General features: G+C 40.3%; 2 protein-coding genes across 3 annotated transcripts in view; one reads left to right on the top strand and one right to left on the bottom strand.

The window, feature by feature from the left end:
- ATAD1 (ATPase family AAA domain containing 1) overlaps nt 1-3,775 on the top strand; it is a 31,015-nt gene extending 27,240 nt beyond the window's left edge. For both annotated transcript variants that reach the window (XM_084634845.1, XM_084634846.1), the window contains exons 9-10: nt 1,956-2,089; nt 3,181-3,775. In XM_084634845.1, the coding sequence (XP_084490971.1) occupies nt 1,956-2,089; nt 3,181-3,301 (255 nt within the window). In that variant the 3' untranslated portion in view covers nt 3,302-3,775. The remainder of the gene's footprint in view (nt 1-1,955; nt 2,090-3,180) is intronic.
- Nucleotides 3,776-8,565: 4,790 nt separating this feature from the next.
- PAPSS2 (3'-phosphoadenosine 5'-phosphosulfate synthase 2) overlaps nt 8,566-20,769 on the bottom strand; it is a 96,416-nt gene continuing 84,212 nt past the window's right edge. Inside the window, exons 10-12 of the mRNA XM_084634843.1 lie at nt 15,215-15,483; nt 12,603-12,832; nt 8,566-12,005 (exon numbers count right to left, since the gene is read on the bottom strand). Coding sequence (XP_084490969.1) covers nt 11,864-12,005; nt 12,603-12,832; nt 15,215-15,483 — 641 coding nt within the window. The 3' untranslated portion in view covers nt 8,566-11,863. The remainder of the gene's footprint in view (nt 12,006-12,602; nt 12,833-15,214; nt 15,484-20,769) is intronic.

Genomic DNA, 20,769 nt, shown 5'->3' with positions numbered 1-20,769 from the left:
TCACATTTATCTTCAGTACTTTATATGGGGCTCATGTCACAGACTAGAGAAGGAACAAGGAGACTTGGAACATCTGTGTATTTTTACACAATTTTACCACTGTTGCTGTTGACAAAACGTACAGCCTCGTCCTGCCAGCCTTCTGTGTGGAACTCCCTTTTAAGATCATGGTTCCTAGCATGGAGAACTTTCAGGATTTAGACCCACCATATTAGTAATTCCCATATTAGTTTACAAAACATCCTAGATTAATGACTGCACAATAAAACAAATACATTTCAGAAGTAAAACTAATTTTAAATCTCATCAATTTTAGTGGTATAATATGGGAGTTGATCGCTATGAATGGCTAAGTATTAAGAAGGAAAACATTTCATAAACTGTCAGGATTGCTTGCAGGTGATAGTTGGAATATAAGGTCCTTCCAGCAAAATAAGTGAGCACTAGAGATATGAAAACAGAATTGATATTTAAAAGAAAAGTGTCAACATAAATGAGTCCTAGAGGAAGGCTGAAACTTGATGATTTTAAGTTTGATGGATTTAGTATTGGGAAATCCATAGAATTATAGACATTAGGACTGAAAGGAATGTGATGGGTCATATCAAAGCCTCTAGACTTAGAGCAGGCTAATCTTCTAGACGCAGATTGTTCCTTTTTCAGGAAATATTTTTTCCTTTTATTTGAACATGTTCCTTAATGTTGATCTTTTTTTATGTACTTGAAGCATTGTAGTTTTAATTTGTCTATAAAGAAATTTAAAAAAACATTCCACTTGCTTTTCTGATGCATCTATGTAAAAAGATTAGCTTCTAGAAGACGCCATTTTCTGATGGAAAATATTTGTTTAAAGTTGGGAGATCTGGATTAGAACTATCAAGAGGGAGTCAAGACTCCTGGGTTGCTTTTGGGTTCTGCTTGACTTGGTGCATGAACTTGGACGAGTTATGTTGCCTGTCAACGGTTCAGCTCTCTTATTTGTAACATGGGTATAATTCTTCACCACCTCAGAATAGCACTATTAAAATTAATTGGTTTTAATGTGTTTTGATATTCTGTGATGAAAGGTGCCAACAGAAAATATTAATATGTCAGTTGATTTTTCAGACTTAGTGTGTGAAGTGGCAAAAATGTTCATTAAAATGAAAAGTGAATGCTAAATGTACACTTTCTAACAATGTCTGAGAAATAAATTTGTGTGTTGGTAGACATGTAATAAAATAAAATAATACTTATAGGCCTATGCCTAGGTCTTGTTTTGTATTACACACACACACACACACACACACACACACATATATATATATATATATATATATATATATATATATATATATATATATATATGGACCTGAGTGCACTAAGTACCTTGTAGGATCAGCCCCTTGTAAAGAAAGGCTAATGTTGGAGTGTGGGTGTAGAAGAATTGGATCACCATTTCTGTGATTCCGTTGTATCCACTGGTAGTTACCGGATGTTGTCTATATTGCATGCTGTGTCATATTTAACACTGAGCTGATACTTATAACTCTTCACAGTTGTGTTCTAACATGACATAATTTGCTAGTAAAGACAAGCCCTAAAAAGGGTCATAAAAGCTCTTCAAGACTTTGTGTCAGGGGGATCCTGTCCTCTTCAGCTATCAGCACTCTAAATTTGTACAGGAGAAATAATAAGGTAATTACTGCCTTCCAGTGGCTGCCAGTTTTTTAATAACTATAAAGTTTTGTTAGTGAAACTTTAGTTTTACTGATCATGTCGTTGCTTCCCAGGTAGAAAGTAATTGTTTTATGTTGTGATTATACTTTGCTAACATTTCCTTTTAGTTCCTCAAAGGCAAAACCCTAATAAAATCTAAAGACAGTAAGTCTCTAATAGTGACTTTCTTTTCTATATTTTGTAAAATATCTTACTGACTTTGAAGTTTTCATGCCCATTTCTTTATTTTCTGGTAGGTGGACAGGCATGTGGACCTCCTGCAAATTGCTAAAGAAACAGATGGATTTTCAGGAAGTGATTTGAAAGAAATGTGTCGTGATGCAGCACTCCTGTGCGTCAGGGAATATGTTAATTCTACATGTGAAGAAAGGTGCTTCTTGGTGTTTGTATTATGGCTGCGAGACTGAGACTAAGCCCCCTTTGTGCTAGACACTACAAATAATTGTGTCTTCAGTTTTAATGTTAAGAAGGAGCTTTAAAAACAAAACAAATGATGGAAACCAGTGGTGGTTTTTCTCTACACCAATCCTCACTCCACACACACAAATTCAGTGAATAAATCACTTCATTTTGGTTATGGATGTAATAAATCAGTATGAAAATTACTTCAGTACTATTGGGAAATATTATGGTAAAAGATGAACACACAAGATGGGGCATAACTTTATTGATTTTAATGGGACTGTTCATGTGCATAAAGTTACACTGTGTATAATGTTTGGAGGATCGGTCCCTGTGTGTAATCATAGGCTGTAAATGTGGCTACTTGAATTATACAGGTTCCAGTCATGCACCCCCTGCATTTCTCAAAGCACTAAACTATACATTCTAATGTAAAGGTTCCGTTGCCTCTGTTACAGAATCACTGCCCTCAGGCTTACTTTTGTATGTCCTTAAATCCAAATCCAAGGTGAGCTTGAGTGCTACATTTCATGGTTTAGTACTGAAAAGTGAACAAAAGACATTTGATGTGTTTAGTTGGAGAACTAATTCTCCATATATATATATAAAAACCAGAAATTAGTGAACAGTAAGTAGTCCAGAGTTTCCTTAAAAAATTACAGCTAAACAACATTTTATAAAGAGCCAAACTAGACTGTCAAATAGGTTTCTTTCCTGTTGAATGAGTTCCTTATTTTAGTGTTCACAACTTCAGAACTTTTTTTAACAATACAGTAAGGTACCTAAAGAGGAACCCACACACCCTTGTGTTGCATAGACCTTGATCCTGTGTTACATTATGTAATTCCAGAACTTTGCAGCAAGTAATAGCTCTTGTGAACACTTCTCTCCTACCCCTGGTTAGGTCAGTTACATCCGTTGATATAGCCAGACATTATCTATTGAGTGTTCTGTAGTTTCTGGCACTGTATGTATAGCTGAGGATTATTTTACAGCATGTAAATCAGATTAATTATGTAACATTTGAATCACTGTTGGGTTTTTTGTTTTTTTTTAAAGCAATGATGAAGATGAAATTCGGCCAGTGCAACAGCTGGATCTGCACAGGGCAATTGAGAAGATGAGGAAGTCAAAAGATGCAACACTTCAGAATGTTTTGATGCATGTTAGTTTAGACTAAGACTAAACAGTGTGTTTGCAGTTTCTGATGTGGCCTAGTTTGGTGACTTGCGCTGTAATCAGTTAGTTAAAACGAGTGTGGGGGGAGGGATATTCTTTCAATAAGGGAGTTAAATGTTTCATTTCCAGAAGGGTTTTATACACTGAATTCTAAATTATTGAAATCTGGTAATCTTACAGAAATAGATGTGGTCTACAGCTCATGAAGTGGAACAATATAGTCCAGTCCAAGAGTGAATGCTTGTGTTTTGTCCAATTACCAATATGTTGTAGTGGCCTTAAAGTAGGTTCTAAGCTGATGCATGTTTTTGAGGGGAAGTGGAAAATGATTGAATACCAGTTCATGTATATATGTATGAACGTGTGTGTGTTTATATTAAGTGTATATATCCACACATTTTTTATATATAGACATAATCTGTAGATAAGTTGAATATGGAAAATCTTTTTTTACTTAATTACTGAATGAAATTAAATCAGATGTATAGATTAAAAGACTCTATTGTATTCAATGCACATTTACCTTTTTTACTTTTAGAAACTTATACAAAAGGCAGAAATTCTGTTTGAATTCAAATTTTATTTTACAACTTTGAAGTATTGGTGACTTTCACATTGATGTTTTAAGTCTACATTCAGTAGAGGTAGCAAACTAATGAGTAAATGTTTGAATATTTTTCATTTTTTATGAAATCCTGCTATTAGGCTTTTTTTTTTTTTTTTTTTTACATTTTTACTCTCTGAGTTGAGTGAATAACCTTGCTAACTGGTCTTTCATTAAACCCTCCATGTTCTAATTCCCTAAAAAATATGGCTCTGATTTATTATACACTAGTCAGGGGTTCTGTTGTTATGACTTCATTTTCTTTAGAAAATATGACAGGTTTCAGAGTAGCAGCCGTGTTAGTCTGTATTCGCAAAAAGAAAAGGAGTACTTGTGGCACCTTAGAGACTAACCAATTTATTTGAGCATAACTCAAATGCATCTGATGAAGTGAGCTGTAGCTCATGAAAGCTTATGCTCAAAAAAATTGGTTAGTTTCTAAGGTGCCACTAGTACTCCTTTTCTTTTTTAGAGAAAATATTTCAACATCTTTACAAGATGCTATGAATTATCACAAGCATTATTTTAACTTGGAGAGGGAAGTATATTTTGTGGTGGTTTTCTTTGTTTCCTCATACACTAATTTGCAAAGCTGAGAAACTCGACCTGGGTCTCCCAGTCATTGTGAATTAGCAATGTTAAACTGTTGCCAACAAGTACAGTAGAACAAATTTATGAGATCGATAATGTAAGATGTAAAACTTTTCCAAGCTTAATATTGTTTAAACAAAGTGTACCTTTATTTTTTATAGCAGCACTATGAACTGTGCACTAATTACGTGCATATATACTTCCTAACCTGACAGCCAGGATGTTCAGACCTAAGTACGTTACGGACAACCAGCATATGCTACTGATAAGAGGAAAGTTAAATAAGCATGAAAACAAGTTAAAAATAAGATAAAGAAATTTGAACCAGCCACCCTAGGAGATAAAGGGCTAAAAATGGAAATTCCATCAAGTTTATCACCACTGTATTTTATAATATGTAAAAAGTCCCTTTTCTCTGAGAACTTCTTCAGTGAACTCTGTTACATATCAGCTGTTCAAAAGATGTTATTTTGACTCAGCAACTCATTTTCCCACCCCCTCCTCTCAAAGATTGTGTTTCTCCAGTCTAATGTTGGTTTCCTTTTTTGACACTGGAAAGCTCTAGGGTAAATGCACATAGCTTTCAATCATAGTGGGAAAGGGAAATGAGATTATGCCACAGTAAAGAACGCTAATTTGGGGTATTTGGCATTTTAATCTCAAGTATTTCAACTATAGAAACCTCAAACAATAGTTGAGGAGATCCAATAACAGAGAATTCTATCCTTTTTAAAAGAATTCCTCCTACGGGAAGGGGAGCTCTCGAGTCCTTAGGAAAAAAAAAACAGAACCAGCAGTGAGAGAATTTGTAAACATCTAGAGGAAAAGCAGCAGGGATTTATAAGGAACAAATGACAGGCAAATTTAGTTGTTCTTGAATTTTGATTAAATTTGTGGATGAGGAAAATGCAGCAGAAGTAATATAGTTTTAGTGAAGCATTAGGTACTGTGATTCCCCCCCTCCCCCATTACCTTACATACAGTAACACTCAGCATATTAAAATTAACTTCTGTGGTTTTAGAATCAGTTCAGCAAAGCACTTAAATAAATACATGCTTAACCTTAAACCTCGGGGTACTCTAAATAGCTGAGCAGTCCCATTGATTTTAATTAAAGTTAAGCACGATTATATGCTTTTGCTGAACCAGGCCCTTTTGGACCCAATGGTTTGTTTTTCCCTGTCCCCTTGAACGTGATACTGTGTGATGTGTGTTTGATTTCATTTAGGTCTCTTCCTACTCCACTCAGTAACCATCATAGCTTCAGTAGTAGTCTGTAGCTAAAAGACTGATCAAATGATCTAGTCTAGGAAGAAATCCTGTTGTCTTCTTTTCACAAGGACCCTGCTATTCAGTGAAGGATTCATATAGATCAGTGGTTTTCAACTTTTCTTTTTCCATTTGCAGATCCCTAAAAAATTTCAAATGGAGGTGTGGACACCTTTGGAAGTCTTAAACAGTCTATGGACCCCCAAGGCTCCATCGATCACAGAGTGAAAACCACTGATATAGATCTCTGGAGAACACCACTTGAATTGCCCTTCTGCTATTTAAGATTCTCTTTCAGAGTATGCTTGAACTTCAGCTTTTTCGTCCTGTACTTGGGAGTAAGAGTAGGGACAACAGTTCACCCAAACTAGGTACACAAATAAGCAGGGGATCATGGTGCCTGAAGTGTATCAGCTCATCCTCTGAGCAGAAAGTGGTTTACTCTTAACCGTTCACTTACCAGGACTTTCGAAAATTTAGTCCCTGTGGTTGGTGCTGAGTGCTTCACCATCTAGCCATGAGCAACTTTCCCACAAATTTGCACTTCTCAGTGACCTAGAGGGGAGCCCTTCATGGTGGGATTTTTCCTCACGCGGCTCTGAGGGCAAAATGCCACTTGGCATCCTGACTGGAGCAATTCTATGTCTTTGTGTGTCTGTTTGGGAAGAAAGTAGAGTTCTGAGATTATAGCTTTCTCTTGTGTGGCCATGACCGATGATACTCTTGCAGCCACCATTCAGCCTTTATTAGGTGAAGGTTGCAGCTGGTCAGTTTCAGGGTAGGGGTACTTTGGGTTTCTTCACCACTTCTAAACTCACACCAGCATCTGTGCATAATGCTTTCTACCATACCTGGTGGGCCAGAAGAATCTATCCTCTCCTAGCAGATGATGACCTGGCCTCAGTTACATCATCACTTCCTGTCTGGGTTACTGCAATACACTGTAGCCGGCCATGAAGCTCTTAGGAAACTCCAACTAGTACACAATGCTGCAGGGCATCTCCTCAGTAATGCTGGCTATTCTAAGCCCATCAAACCTGGCCTCTGCTCTCTACAGTGCCTTCCCATAAAATATTAAGTTGAAGGTTTTTGTCCTTTTCTTCAATATACTCTGGCTTGGGCCTGGATATCTAAAGGTGCCCAAAGCTTCAGGAGAACTGTAGTCTACAACTGTTCCTTGGCCATAATGGAGTTGTCCACCATAAGGGTAAAGTGCATGCATGCAGGAGACTAAACTTTCTCAGGGGCTAGTCCTAGACTAGAATGAACTTTCATAAGTACTAATGACCATCACAAACCTCACCACGGCAAGGTGCACTATTTCAAGCTACCTTCTTTGACCTGCCTCCTCTTAGACACACTAACGTGCACATTAAAAAAAGTAAAACGTTAAAGTGCCATAACACTACACTGCACACACACAATTTTGCCCAACCGCTCGGTAAAGGATGAGAGCAAGAACAAACCACATGTGACAGATATTGGTTACATTATTTAACTTATTACAGGAAGGTGCTTGGAACAGTGAGGAGGGTGGTATAAGACCCTCACTTGAATCCCAATTACTTGATTCCTTTACCTTGCTGGTAGCAATTTTTTTTCACATCAACCGCTTCTACAAGACGGGAGTGAAGATTTCCACTGCTCCATTTTATTCTTGCTTTATAGGGAAGTGGATCCCAGCAGCATGTAGGTGCCCATAGGTTAGAGTCTGAAAACTAAGCAAACCAGATAGCCCCAAATTGCTTTTTATATGTGATGTGGGGTTGACGTAGTTACTAAAAAGTTGGAAATAGTGTGGCCTATGTGTGGGGTATTTTTTAAATAAAATGCCTGCATACCTATGTTAATCCTCATGCTGGAACCATGCTATAAGAAAGTAATAAGAAGGCATGGATAGTTCAGGAAACTGGCTGTAATAGGTTCTGCTGGTATTGATCCAATAAGTTTCTAGCACAGTTTCAGTGGCTACTCTCCCATGCTTGCCAAACCCCTGGAGATTAGAAGGCCAGGAGTAGCATGGCAGTGGAGAACTCATGTAAATTCAGTGCTGACAGTCTGCATTCCCTTACAGGTAAGTCTTGATGTGAATACATTTCAGAAAGCAAAAAAAGGTTGTAAAAAATTTCACAAAATGACAAGCAAATATTTAGACATAGAAATATATATTTGTACTAAAAGTGAATGTTTAATAACAGAGTATCGAGTTCAGAATATATTATGACTCATGAGATGCATCAGTCAAGGAACAAATTCCAGTCTTGTCTTTAATAAATATACTATAAAAATACTAGCGAATGGACTCAAATTATTCCTTTAAAATAGTGTAGTAAATTGTTTTGCTGTAACCGTTTGGGTTTACTGCTTTTTCACAGACCACTTCTTTGTTTTAAGGTTAAAAAAAATGCAACACCACTTTTAAAAATATCAAATATTAATTAAAAGTCACAGTATTACTTTTCTCTTTCAGGTCCCTGCCAGAGGGCCTGAATATAAAAGGCACTATTGTTTAATATATTTTTAGCTTCCTGTGTTACATTTGTAGTATTTAATTTCTTGAGGTATAATGCAACTTTTGATTCCTTACTCTAGATTTTTAAAAGCAATAAGAAGCTGGAAATATTTGAAAAGTAAAATGTTTTAAAATAACATTTTGAATTGCTTCTGTAATTATGTGCATTGCACAATGGGCACAGCAAAACAATTTCACTTAATTATATATTTTACTAAACTAAATTACAAGCAGAAGCATGATTGTTTTACAATATATAGATCTTTTTACATTTAAAACTGCAAAATGAGAAGAATGCTAATTTCATTTTCAACACCTTTTAACCAGTTTTTGGACACCCATTAAAGTATTCTGAGATATATAAAAATAAATCTGCAAGATCAGAGACTGAAATCACTCACATTAATTCCTACAATAACTGTGTATATTTTCCCTAGAAAATGAATAACACAATATCATGTTCATGGAGGTAATAAGCTCCTACAAGTCTCCAGTAAATACCAACCATTACTTCAGCAGCTCTCATATGCTTTCTTCTTCCTAGAAGCCCATGAAAGTAGATAGAACACACCTCCAAAGCCTAAGTCAACAGATTTGGGCTTTTGAGCCACTAGGGAAGTACAGTAACTCCTCACTTAACATTGTAGTTATGTTCCTGAAAAATGCGACTTTAAGTGAAACAATGTTAAGCAAATCCAAGCTTGGTTGAGGTGGTGGAGTCAGAGGGTGGGATATTGCCTTACTGCTAAATGATGAACTAGCAATTGGCTGAGCCCTCAAGGCTTAACCCATGGTTGTTAACGTAGCCTCACACTCTACAAGGCAGCACAAATGGAGGGAGGGGAGACAGCCTGGCAGACAGAGACACACCCTGTGTGTGTGTGAGAGAGAGAGAGATGTGCATTGCCCCTTTAAGTATGCTGACACCACTCTTAAATACACTACCTTGTTAAGTTAATCAGCAAGCTGAGACTGCAGCAGCTACTGCCAGGAAGCTTCCTCTGTCCTGAGCCCTGCAGTGTCTTCACCCCCCCCCCCCAGCCCTGCTTAAGGGAGATGGGGTAAGTGGGGTGCAGGGGGAGGGGGACACCCTGACATTAGTCCCCCTCTCCTCCCCACCAGCAAGCAGGAGGCTCTGGAGAGCAGCTCCAAGGCAGAGGGCAGGAGCAGCACACAACAGTGGGGGGCAGGACAGCTGAACTGCTGGCAATTGATAGCCTGCTGGGCAGCTGCCACACAGGGAACTTAGGGGAGCGGGGAGCTGATAAGGGGACTGCCAGTCCACCCTGGTTCCAAGCCCCCACCAGCTAGCGCCAACGAGCTGCTCTTCCTGCCAGAGTGGACAAAACAGGCGGCTGCCAAACAAAGTTATAAGGGAGGATTGAGCAACTTTAAACGAGCATGTTCCCTAATTGATCTGCAACATAACAATGTTAACCAGGACGACTTTAAGTGAGGAGTTACTACAGTGAGTTACAAAGTCTAGGCCTGGGTCCCCACACGGACAACCTGCTAACAGTTCCTTCTCTTCTAGACTGAGGGGTCTCCAGTGTACACAATGCCTCTGCTGACTACAAATATGGCAGGTGCAAGGAAGATGAAAGCCAACAACCTCAATATCACCCAAAAACACAATGGCACCTAATGCAGATTGGAAGACTAGTACAGTCTGTGCATGGTGAGCCTGCTTCCCCAGTGATCAGCCACATCCTGCACCACCTTACATTTCCAGGTGGATTTATGCTGCAGCTCAAGGAAGAGTTCACTTTAGTAATCACAAGGTGGCAAACGAGAAGTGATCACAGAAGCCAGACTCATGTCCAAAAGAAACTTGTTGCAACCTCCTGGCCAGATACAGATTGGGGGGAAAAAACCATCAACATCCCAGTCTAATAGCACCTGGAGATCCTAGCCTCCAGCTTACCACCTGAAGCAACAACAGGCAACATACACTCTCCATTAAGGAGGCATGTACAATTCACCATATTTTCCCATCTGCCATTTGCATTCCTGTTTTTTCTAGATAGAGCTTCAGCCAGCTGTTCCTCACCCACACCCCAATCTCTGGCAGACAGTGATAAAACGAATGGGCCTTATTTCTTTCCTCTCTTTAGAACAGCAGTAAGCTGCAACATGATGGGCATTAATAGGCTGTTGATCCATGACTTTTGTACATTATGGGCATGAAACTGATGGGAGAGTGTCTTCTTTCATACTCTGTTAATGCACAGCCTGGAGGGGTTTACTGCAGTTACAGTAAATATGCATAATTTGAAAAACAAATGTTTAAAGCTAATCTTTCAGAAGGACAAAGTGTGTGGGGGAGGGGAGGGAAGGGGAGGGGGGGCTATCCTCCCTATATGGAAAGCATAAGCAAGGGAACATGTGTTAAACACTACATCTAAAATTTTTACTGTATAGCAAAATCAATTTTTCTAGCTCTCTCAATTACACCTTTCCCAAACCTCCTGGAGCCAAAATGGCCTTTCCAAAACAGGTTGTGGCCAGTTTGTTTCCTTTTTCTATTGGAAACTGGAAGCATTATATTCGACTAAATTAGCTTTTATTATAGAAAAGAGGGTAGAAAGTGGCAAGAAAGAGGCGCTAGCTTGACATTCTAGGGTGTCAAGAGACTATTTTAAACTGTCCCCTCCTAAACTTGGCCTCTTTATTCAATAAGCTGAACTCGGATCCTGATTCTCAAATCACATACAGTGTAAATCATACACACCAGTGTAAATCAGAAATAACTCCACTGTGGTCAGTGGCATTACACTGGTACAAAACAGATGAAGTGAGAGTAGTCTAAGGGCCTCATGCATCTCCTAGTACAGCTTCCTGCAGTCAAAGCAGGCCAGCTCCCCTGCAGTTCTTGGTGGGGAGGGAAAGTGCCACTGTGAGCCCTCAATGCAGGACTCAAAAGTTAAAGCACCACTTCTCCCAACCTCACACTGGCACTCAAGCTGGGCTGCTTTAAATTGTGTCTTTTATGTAGAAAGCTAAACTTGGAGCTGCAATAAAGCTTAGTTCAGTTTCTTGACTGAAACGTCCAAGTTTAAGTAGGAGGCATTAGAAAGAGAGGGGTGTGTGGTGGACAAGAGAAACCCAGATATGTGCGAAAGAAAATCCTTCTGCCCATTGCAGAAGATGGGCTTCTTAAGGAATAAGGGAAATATAGTAAATCATTTCTTTCCTATTTCCAGTTTGTAACTGATTTAAAGAGCATAAGGGATATGTAACTACATCATGGCTATAAGGTCAAACTGTGTACCTTTGGGGGTTGGTGTACCACTAGGACATCACTAAAGATGTCCAACTGGTCAGTCCTAATATGGCTTTGGACAATCATCCAAATAAATAACAGACTGGCTGCTGGTCCCTTTGAGGTTGAAAGGAAAATTACCAATAATTTAGTGGGAGAAGGGCCAGGCCCAAAATACATACATTCAAAAACAATTTGACCCTATTAGAAAATGTTCTAACCTACCATTAGGATATTGAAAATGCAAACTAAGTGATCTGTAATACAGTAAATCAATCAATCAAGAGCTCACTCTTAATACCCATATTTCTGAGGAAAAGTAGAATTAATATTTTTTTTCCAGTGATTTGTAGTATTCAGTTAAGACTTTCCAAGCTTTTGGAGCCATGAACCCATCAGGTGGATTTTCGCCTTCTCGAGCAAGCTTTCTCATGCGTGTTCCAGAGATGAAGTCAAATTCATCGTGCCTACCACAGAACAGATATATGGATGAAATCAGTAAATTTAGTCTCCTTAAGTGCATCAAAGCCAAATCTTTTCAAATTTATTTTTTCTGCTATCCTCAGAATTTAATCTGAAAATTGCAATGTCTTCACTAACTCTGTAAGCACTAATGGCACAAATTTTTATCTACATGTGCAAATTTACCAGCAGCAATAAGAAGCAACGGGACCTCTATTAAATAAAGGACCTCTATTTTCACTATTACATTATATTATTAAATATAAAATACTTTTCTAAAAATAAGGAGAAGTATTTCTACTGTTTCCTAAATGTTGTTGTTCCTTAACCTTTTTGGTGAAGATCAAGCATAGCATTAGTTTCATATGTGCTAACTCCTTCGTCTGGGTGTTGTGTCCTGTGCTGGCAGGCAAACAGACTCCTCACATAGGTGTTTTCATCCCTTAGTTCTTTTATTTCATTTACAGCCAAGTTATCTAAAATACTACAAAATTTTTCCTTTCTTCTGCTAAACTTCAACCCTTAAGAAATCCTTTAAATATTAAATATTATTTAAATATAATATGGGCTACTTTAAAGCAGATCATCATTCACTGTGTTACCTTTCTGGATTGTAAAAAATCATGGCCTTTTTTACTTTATTGTATGCTGCAACTCTGAAGGGAATGATTTCCACAGAGGCCAAGCCTGGTGCCATGCTAAGGACCTTCCCTCCTTGTGTGGGCTCATACAAATCTTTCTTGGTCTCTGGATGGGGCATGCCTGCAGGGTCTCGGCCCACAATGTAGAAATTGGCTCCAGCAATCATTCGAGCCCTACAGTGCCACTGAACCTGTGAAGGTGCAACACAAATACCATTATTTAAATGCAGGCCAACACTTGACATAGCACATCAATATTTTTGTCTTGCTTTAATAAAAAATGTTTAAAAGCTAGGCAATGTCTTTATTTGGACAAGCATGAAAAGAATGACACTCTTCAGCAGGCTATTTGTTGTTTCTGGTTATAGATTTACCCACTTCACTTTCATCTACCACTGCTTTCACTTCCTCTACTTAAATAAAATGAAACTGGTCTAAAATTAAATTTCTGCAAAGGATGCATCTAGTGGAAATTGTACAGAGAGAAACTGATCTTGTTCTGTTTTTTACGGCTGTAAGAGTACATGAGATCATTTGTTCTCTCTCTGTCTGATCACAGAACTCCTTAAATGAAATGATGCATGAAAACTGAGAGGCCATAACTGGAAAATGCTGAAGAGTGAACACTTTACAAGTCTCTCTATTTACTAATAGTTGAATATATGCCATAACTTAAGTATGGCTGGCTGGATAATTGGGGCCTCTTGTGAAATGGGAAAGACTAGGGCATCCTTAATTACTTTAATATTAATTCCTCTCTTTATTGGGACCACCAAGAACTGACTGCCATAGTCCTGATTACGTATGAGAGTTGCCCCAGCCTCTCCAGGAGGCCAGACAGAGCACCCCAGCTAGGCCTAGAATCCCAGCGATGCAAAGGTAAAGTAAAGCCACCTTTGCACCTCAGACCTCTCTTGAGTTGTCTCCCCTGCAAGGGGCAGCACAGAATGTGGCTGGATATATATATACTCTCTGTGCCTCACAATCTGTACACTGTCTCTGCTCAGCTATATTCCCTTCCCTTTTGTCACCCTCTCAATATTTAAATAGAAATTGAGACAGTCCATCTTCAGTAAAAAATGTATAACCACCAAACGTCCTGCACCCCTGGGGTGCTGTGTAAATAATGCTAGTATTACTGAAATTACTAGTTTAAAAGGCTAAGTAATTCCCCCCCAAATAAATTACTATTCCTTTCTCTCAGGATTTATATAATACTGTAGTTCTATTTCCTAGTTATTTAATAGCCACGAGGCACAAACTTTTGTAAAAGCTCATGTGAAAGGAAGAGGCTGAAGGTTCCTACACTGCAGCCAAGTGACTGCCCAGCTGAGACAGGTATATGCTGCACAAGCATATGAAACTGTGAGGAAAGTTCTGATTCCTTCGTGCTTTTACCCTAACCTCCACATTTGCCTACCTCAGGATATTTATTCCTTAGCTTTAGGGAAAGAATTACTGGGGAAAATTGAAGTAATGACTGTCCATGACCAGAAACTCCCAAAGGAGTGGAAATTAATAAGGAGTCAAAAGCCCAGTTACCTATTACATCTCCACCATGCCTTGTGTAGCCTTCACCTTCAGCACAGGCCAGTTCTATAAGCTGTCACTGCCAACGTAGACCTCTCAGGAGATAGTGCCATGGGTTTATCTATAGCAGTTCCACTGCCTCCAAATAAAGTGTCCAGCACAAAATGAGTAGAGGGACGAAGCAGGAACGGAAGGCAGATAGACTGAGTGGTGGGCACTACAAAGTAAAGAATTTACACCCTGCAAGCGGGTAGGAATGAGAATAGACCTATTGGGGGAATTCAGATGGCTCAGGGTAGAAGGAGGGAAAACTCATGGGAGACTTAACAAGTTGCCAGTACTGGAGGCCCAGATGGCAGACCTTGGTATTTCTGTGAGGTCTAGCCTTTTTAAAATTTGAACCCCTGGCTAATGTGATGATAAAACAAAGGTGCATTCATGTGGTGAACACTGAAGGAAATATGTAAACATATTGTATGACTATTAAAAAGTCCCTCATTCACTGATGCTTTGGGGGATAGCACAGGTTCTCAAAGATGAGTGGGACAGTTTTATCATTTAGGAAGTCTGCTTTTAGATTACTTTGCTAAAAAGTTGTATTTATATTTGTATCAAATTAAGCTACAACATAGACTGGCACAAGCGGGGAAAAATGTAAGTAACTATATGAAAATGATTGCCTGAAACATAGCTCAATAAAAATGGCTCTTATGTACTCCTTGTTTTTCAGTCATGTGTGTTTAGATTATGTCCAGATTACCAGGTTGCAGACCCAGTACAGCAAAATCTAATCTGATGATGTATGAAGCAAAATTTACAGCTGGACTTTTTCAGATATTGGTCTGATCTTTTAATCCTGTCAATTAGCAAATCTTATCGGACTTGTACTGTAAGCAGAGTTGATATGGAAGCTACTGATGAAGAATGAATAGGGTACCTCAGATGTCACTTACTGTGTCAGTTTTCTGAATAAAGCCATATTTATGGATTTAAAATTCTGTGAATACTTCAAGGTGTTGGTTGTTACTTAAGAAATACATTACCTCTGTTGGACCAGCATACAACATGGGAGAGGGGAAGATTGCAACAACAGTTGACTTTGGGTCCAGGACATGTTCCTCAAGCACGGCTGCATGCTGCTTCATTCGCCACGCTAGTGGCACATCATCCTCTTTGGTCCAGCCTCCCAGAGGGTGAAGCAGAAGCACAGGATGTTTGTAACCTCTTTCCAGCAGATGGCTTTTGGTGTCCTGCATGAGCAGAGCATGACCATTGTGGACAGGGTTGCGCAGCTGAAATGCGAATACGGCATCTAATCAAGAAAGATTCAGAACAGTGTCATAAGTCTGATAAGATGATTAACAACGGCACTAACCGGAACACCTAACAGGAAGTACATTTATACACTCTGTAAGTTATGAGCATCAAATTATGACAACCTCTACTGTTTATGTTCCCTGATATTATTATTTGTATGAATGATCTGTATTACCATCGTGCCTAGGAGCCCTAGTTATGGACCAGGATCCCATTGTGCTAGGTGCTGCACAAACACAGAACAAGGAAACAAAATAAGCAACTTTATCTTCACGTGGAATGGTTGCTACAATATTTAAATTACATATGTATTATTCCTCTTAAGTGCTCTGCGAAATCTTTTCATTGTGCTCATTTTCTCTGAGGTTGATCTTGGTTATATCATCCTACTCTGGCCAATGTATTTTTCACCTTCTCATTAGAAAGTGTATTTCCAATCATCCTCTGAACTTCACTTCTGAAAATATTTGTTTGTTTGTTTTCAAAGTTCAATAAAATGCTTAGGGAGTTTGGAAAATCTACAATAAAAGCACCCACCTTCTAAAACAAGGTCAAATTTGTTATGCAGAGTTGTAGGTGACTTGTGGAACTTCTCTCCCCAGTGTGGACATGTTTTGGTGATTGGTCCCAGGATAAAAGCCCAAGATATGCACCTTAAGAAACTTAAACCTGCCTTCATCAAACAAGGACACACCACCAGAGAAGTAGATTGCATCATGGAACAGGCCACCCAAATACCCCAAGAGAACCTGCTTCAATAAAGTGAAGAAAAAGCTCCCCCAACCACACACCCCAACTTGTCACTTGGTACCCCCACACTGGAACTGTACCCCACACTGTAATTAAACAACTACAACCCACACTTGATGGGGACTACATCCTGAAAAATGTTTCCTGAACCTCCTCTTTTGGCCTTCAAACAACCCCCGAACCTCAACAAGCATTTCATAAGATGCAAGTTCCCCACCAACCAGGACACAACCCAAAGCAGCACCACACCCTGCCAGAACAACAGATGCAAAACCTGCTGACATATCTTCACTGCTATGATGATCGATCCCCCCCCACCCCCCGCAACACACCTTTCAAGTTCCGTGGGTTCTACACATGCATATCACAACACGTGATGTGCCTCATCCATAGAACTAAATGCCCCAGTAATAACTATGTGGGTGAAATGAGACAAACACTACACTCTCAAATGAACTCACACAGAAAAATGTTAAAAGACAAAAACACTATCACTCATGGGTGAACTCTTTTCACAAAATGATCACTCCATATCTGCCCTCTCAAATCTGCCCAACATTTTCAAAAGATGAGCCTGGGAGCCTAAATAATTTTGGTAAACACTAAAAATCACAGACTGAAGAGAGACACCAGATTTGTGGCTTATTACAACCATCCGTAACCTACTAATCCCTATTTTTTGTCCTACGACTGCAGAGGTGTTAATGGGCCACTTCATCTTGAATGGCCCCTTAAAATATGTGTTAACTACTTAGGCTAAATAATCTGTTCCACCTTGTATTTAGCTGTGACACTCTGAGTATGTCTACACTGCAATTAAAAACCCACAGCTGGCCCATGCCAGTTGACCCCGGCTCGTGGGGCTTGGGCAAAGGGACTATTTAATTGTGATGTGGGTATTTGGGTTTGGGCTGCAGCTCAGGCTCTAGGGCCCTGCGAGGTGGGAGAGTTCCAGAACTCAGGATGCAGCCCGAGCCTGAACATCTACACTGCAATTAAACAGCCCTGTGAGCCCAAGCCAGCCAGGAACAGCCACGGGTGCGTCACTGCACTGTAGACATATCCTCTGAGTACCTTTCCCAGACCCGATGAAGAGCTCTGTGTAGCTCGAAAGCTTGTCTCTTACACTAACAGAAGTTGGTCCAATAAAGACATTACCTCACCCATCTAGTCTCTCTAATGTTGGTGAAGCCTTCCAGGAACTAACACAATGAAGCTTCAATATAGCGACAGGTTTCAGAGTAGCAGCCATGTTAGTCTGTATTCGCAAAAAGAAAAGGAGTACTTGTGGCACCTTAGAGACTAACCAATTTATTTGAGCATAAGCCTTCGTGAGCTACAGCTCACTTCATTGGATGCATAAAGTGGAAAGTACAGTGAGCAGATTTTATATATACACACAGACCATGAAAAAATACACATTGTAAGGAGAGTGATCACTTAAGATGAGCTATTACCAGCAGGAGAGTGGGGTTGGGGGAGAGAAAACCTTTTGAAGTGATAATCAAGGTGGGCCATTTCCAGCACATTTCCAGGAGTTAACAAGAACGTCTGAGGAACACTGGTGGTGGGGGGGGGAATAAACAAGCCATTTACAACACACACTTTGCTTCTCTACCAAAGAAAAAGGGCACTAAATTATCTAAACTACTACATGCCACAAGAGGCCACAGCAATGGTTCCCTCAACCCACCCAGCAATATTGTTAATCTATCCAACTATACTCTTAACCCAGCAGAAGAATTTGTCCTATCTCGGGGTGTCAAGGTTCCTCCCCCACTCTGAACTCTGGGGTACAGATGTGGGGACCTGCATGAAAAACCTCCTAAGCTTATCTTTACCAGCTTAGGTCAAAACTTCCCCAAGGTACAAAATATTCCACCCGTTGTCCTTGGACTGGCCGCTACCACCACCAAACTAATACTGGTTACTGGGGAAGAGCTGTTTGGACGCGTCCTTCCCCCCAAAATACTTCCCAAAACCTTGCACCCCACTTCCTGGACAAGGTTTGGTAAAAAGCCTCACCAATTTGCCTAGGTGACTACAGACCCAGACCCTTGGATCTTAAGAACAATGAACAATCCTCCCAACACTTGCACCCCTCCTTTCCTGGGAAATGTTGGATAAAAAGCCTCACCAATTTGCATAGGTGACCACAGACCCAAACCCTTGGATCTAAGAACAATGAAAAAGCATTCAGTTTCTTACAAGAAGACTTTTAATAAAAATAGAAGTAAATAGAAATGAAGAAATCCCCCCTGTAAAATCAGGATGGTAGATAGCTTACAGGGTAATTAGCTTCAAAAACATAGAGAACCCCTCTAGGCAAAACCTTAAGTTACAAAAAAGATACACAGACAGAAATAGTTATTCTATTCAGCACAATTCTTTTCTCAGCCATTTAAAGAAATCATAATCTAACACATACCTAGCTAGATTACTTACTAAAAGTTCTAAGACTCCATTCCTGGTCTATCCCCGACAAAGACAGACACACAGACCCTTTGTTTCTCTCCCTCCTCCCAGCTTTTGAAAGTATCTTGTCTCCTCATTGGTCATTTTGGTCAGGTGCCAGCGAGGTTACCTTTAGCTTCTTAACCCTTTACAGGTGAGAGGAGCTTTCCCCTGGCCAGGAAGGATTTCAAAGGGGTTTACCCTTCCCTTTATATTTATGACACGGGGCCTCTCCTTCTGTCCCTCCACCCCCACGAACATGATACAGTTCTGTGGTGACCTAGAATCCTATTTTTGACGTCTCCGACTCAAGGAATATTTCCAACACACCTCTGAACAACATACTAATCCACAGAGACCTTCCTACCAACACTACAAAAAGAAGGATTCTAGGTGGACTCCTTCTGAAGGTCGAAACAGCAGACTGGACTTCTACATAGAGTGCTTCCGCTGACGTGCACGGGCTGAAATTGTGGAAAAGCAGCATCACTTGCCCCATAACCTCAGCCGTGCAGAACACAATGCCATCCACAGCCTCAGAAACAACTCTGACATCATAATCAAAAAGGCTGACAAAGGAGGTGCTGTCATCATCATGAATAGGTCGGAAGACGAACACGAGGCTGCTCAGCAGCTCTCCAACACCACTTTCTACAGGCCATTACCCTCTGATCCCACTGAGGGTACCAAAAGAAACTATAGCATTTGCTCAAGAAACTCCCTGAAAAAGTACAAGAACAAATCCGCACAGACACACCCCTGGAACCCCGACCTGGGGTATTCTATCTGCTACCCAAGATCCATAAACCTGGATCCATAAATCCTGGGCGCCCCATCATCTCAGGCATTGGCACCCTGACAGCAGGATTGTCTGGCTATGTAGACTCCCTCCTCAGGCCCTACGCTACCAGCACTCCCAGCTATCTTTGAGACACCACTGACTTCCTGAGGAAACTACAATCCATCAGTGATCTTCCTGAAAACACCATCCTGGCCACTATGGATGTAGAAGCCCTCTACACCAACGTTCCACACAAAGATGGACTACAAGCCGTCAAGAACACTATCCCCGATAATGTCACGGCAAATCTGGTGGCTGGACTTTGTCCTTACCCATAACTATTTTACATTTGGGGACAATGTATACCTTCAGATCAGCGGCACTGCTATGGGTACCCGCATGGCCCCACAGTATGCCAACATTTTTATGGCTGATTTAGAACAACGCTTCCTCAGCTCTCGTCCCCTAATGCCCCTACTCTACTTGCACTATACTGATGACATCTTCATCATCTGGACCCATGGAAAAGAAGCCCTTGAGGAATTCCACCATGATTTCAACAATTTCCATCCAACCATCAACCTCAGCCTGGACCAGTCCACACAAGAGATCCACTTCCTGGACACTACAGTGCTAATAAGCGATGGTCACATAAACACCTCCCTATACCGGAAACCTACTGTCCACTATTCCTACCTACATGCCTCCAGCTTTCACCCAGACCACACCACACGATCCATTGTCTACAGCCAAGCTCTACGATACAACCGCATTTGCTCCAACCCCTCAGAGAGAGACAAACATCTACAAGATCTCTATCAAGCGTTCTTACAACTACAATACCCACCTGCTGAAGTGAAGAAACAAATTGACAGAGCCAGAAGAGTACCCAGAAGTCACCTACTACAGGACAGGCCCAACAAAGAAAATAACAGAACACCACTAGCTGTCACCTTCAGCCCCCAACTAAAACCTCTCCAACACATTATGAAGGATCTACAACCTATCCTGAAGGACGACGCATCACTCTCACAAATCTTGGGAGACAGGCTAGTCCTTGCCTACAGACAGCCCCCCAACCTGAAGCAAATACTCACCAGCAACCACACACCACACAACAGAACCACTAACCCAGGAACCTATCCTTGAAACAAAGCCCGTTGCCAACTGTACCCACATATCTATTCAGGGGACACCATCATAGGGCCTAATCACATCAGCCACACTATCAGAGGCTCTTTCACCTGCACATCTACCAATGTGATATATACCATCATGTGCCAGCAATGCCCCTCT

Source organism: Lepidochelys olivacea (assembly GCF_965140295.1).
Source record: "Lepidochelys olivacea isolate rLepOli2 genome assembly, chromosome: 7".
In the NCBI taxonomy this organism is placed as follows: Eukaryota; Metazoa; Chordata; order Testudines; family Cheloniidae; genus Lepidochelys; species Lepidochelys olivacea.
This window is presented reverse-complemented; position numbering and strand designations above follow the sequence as displayed.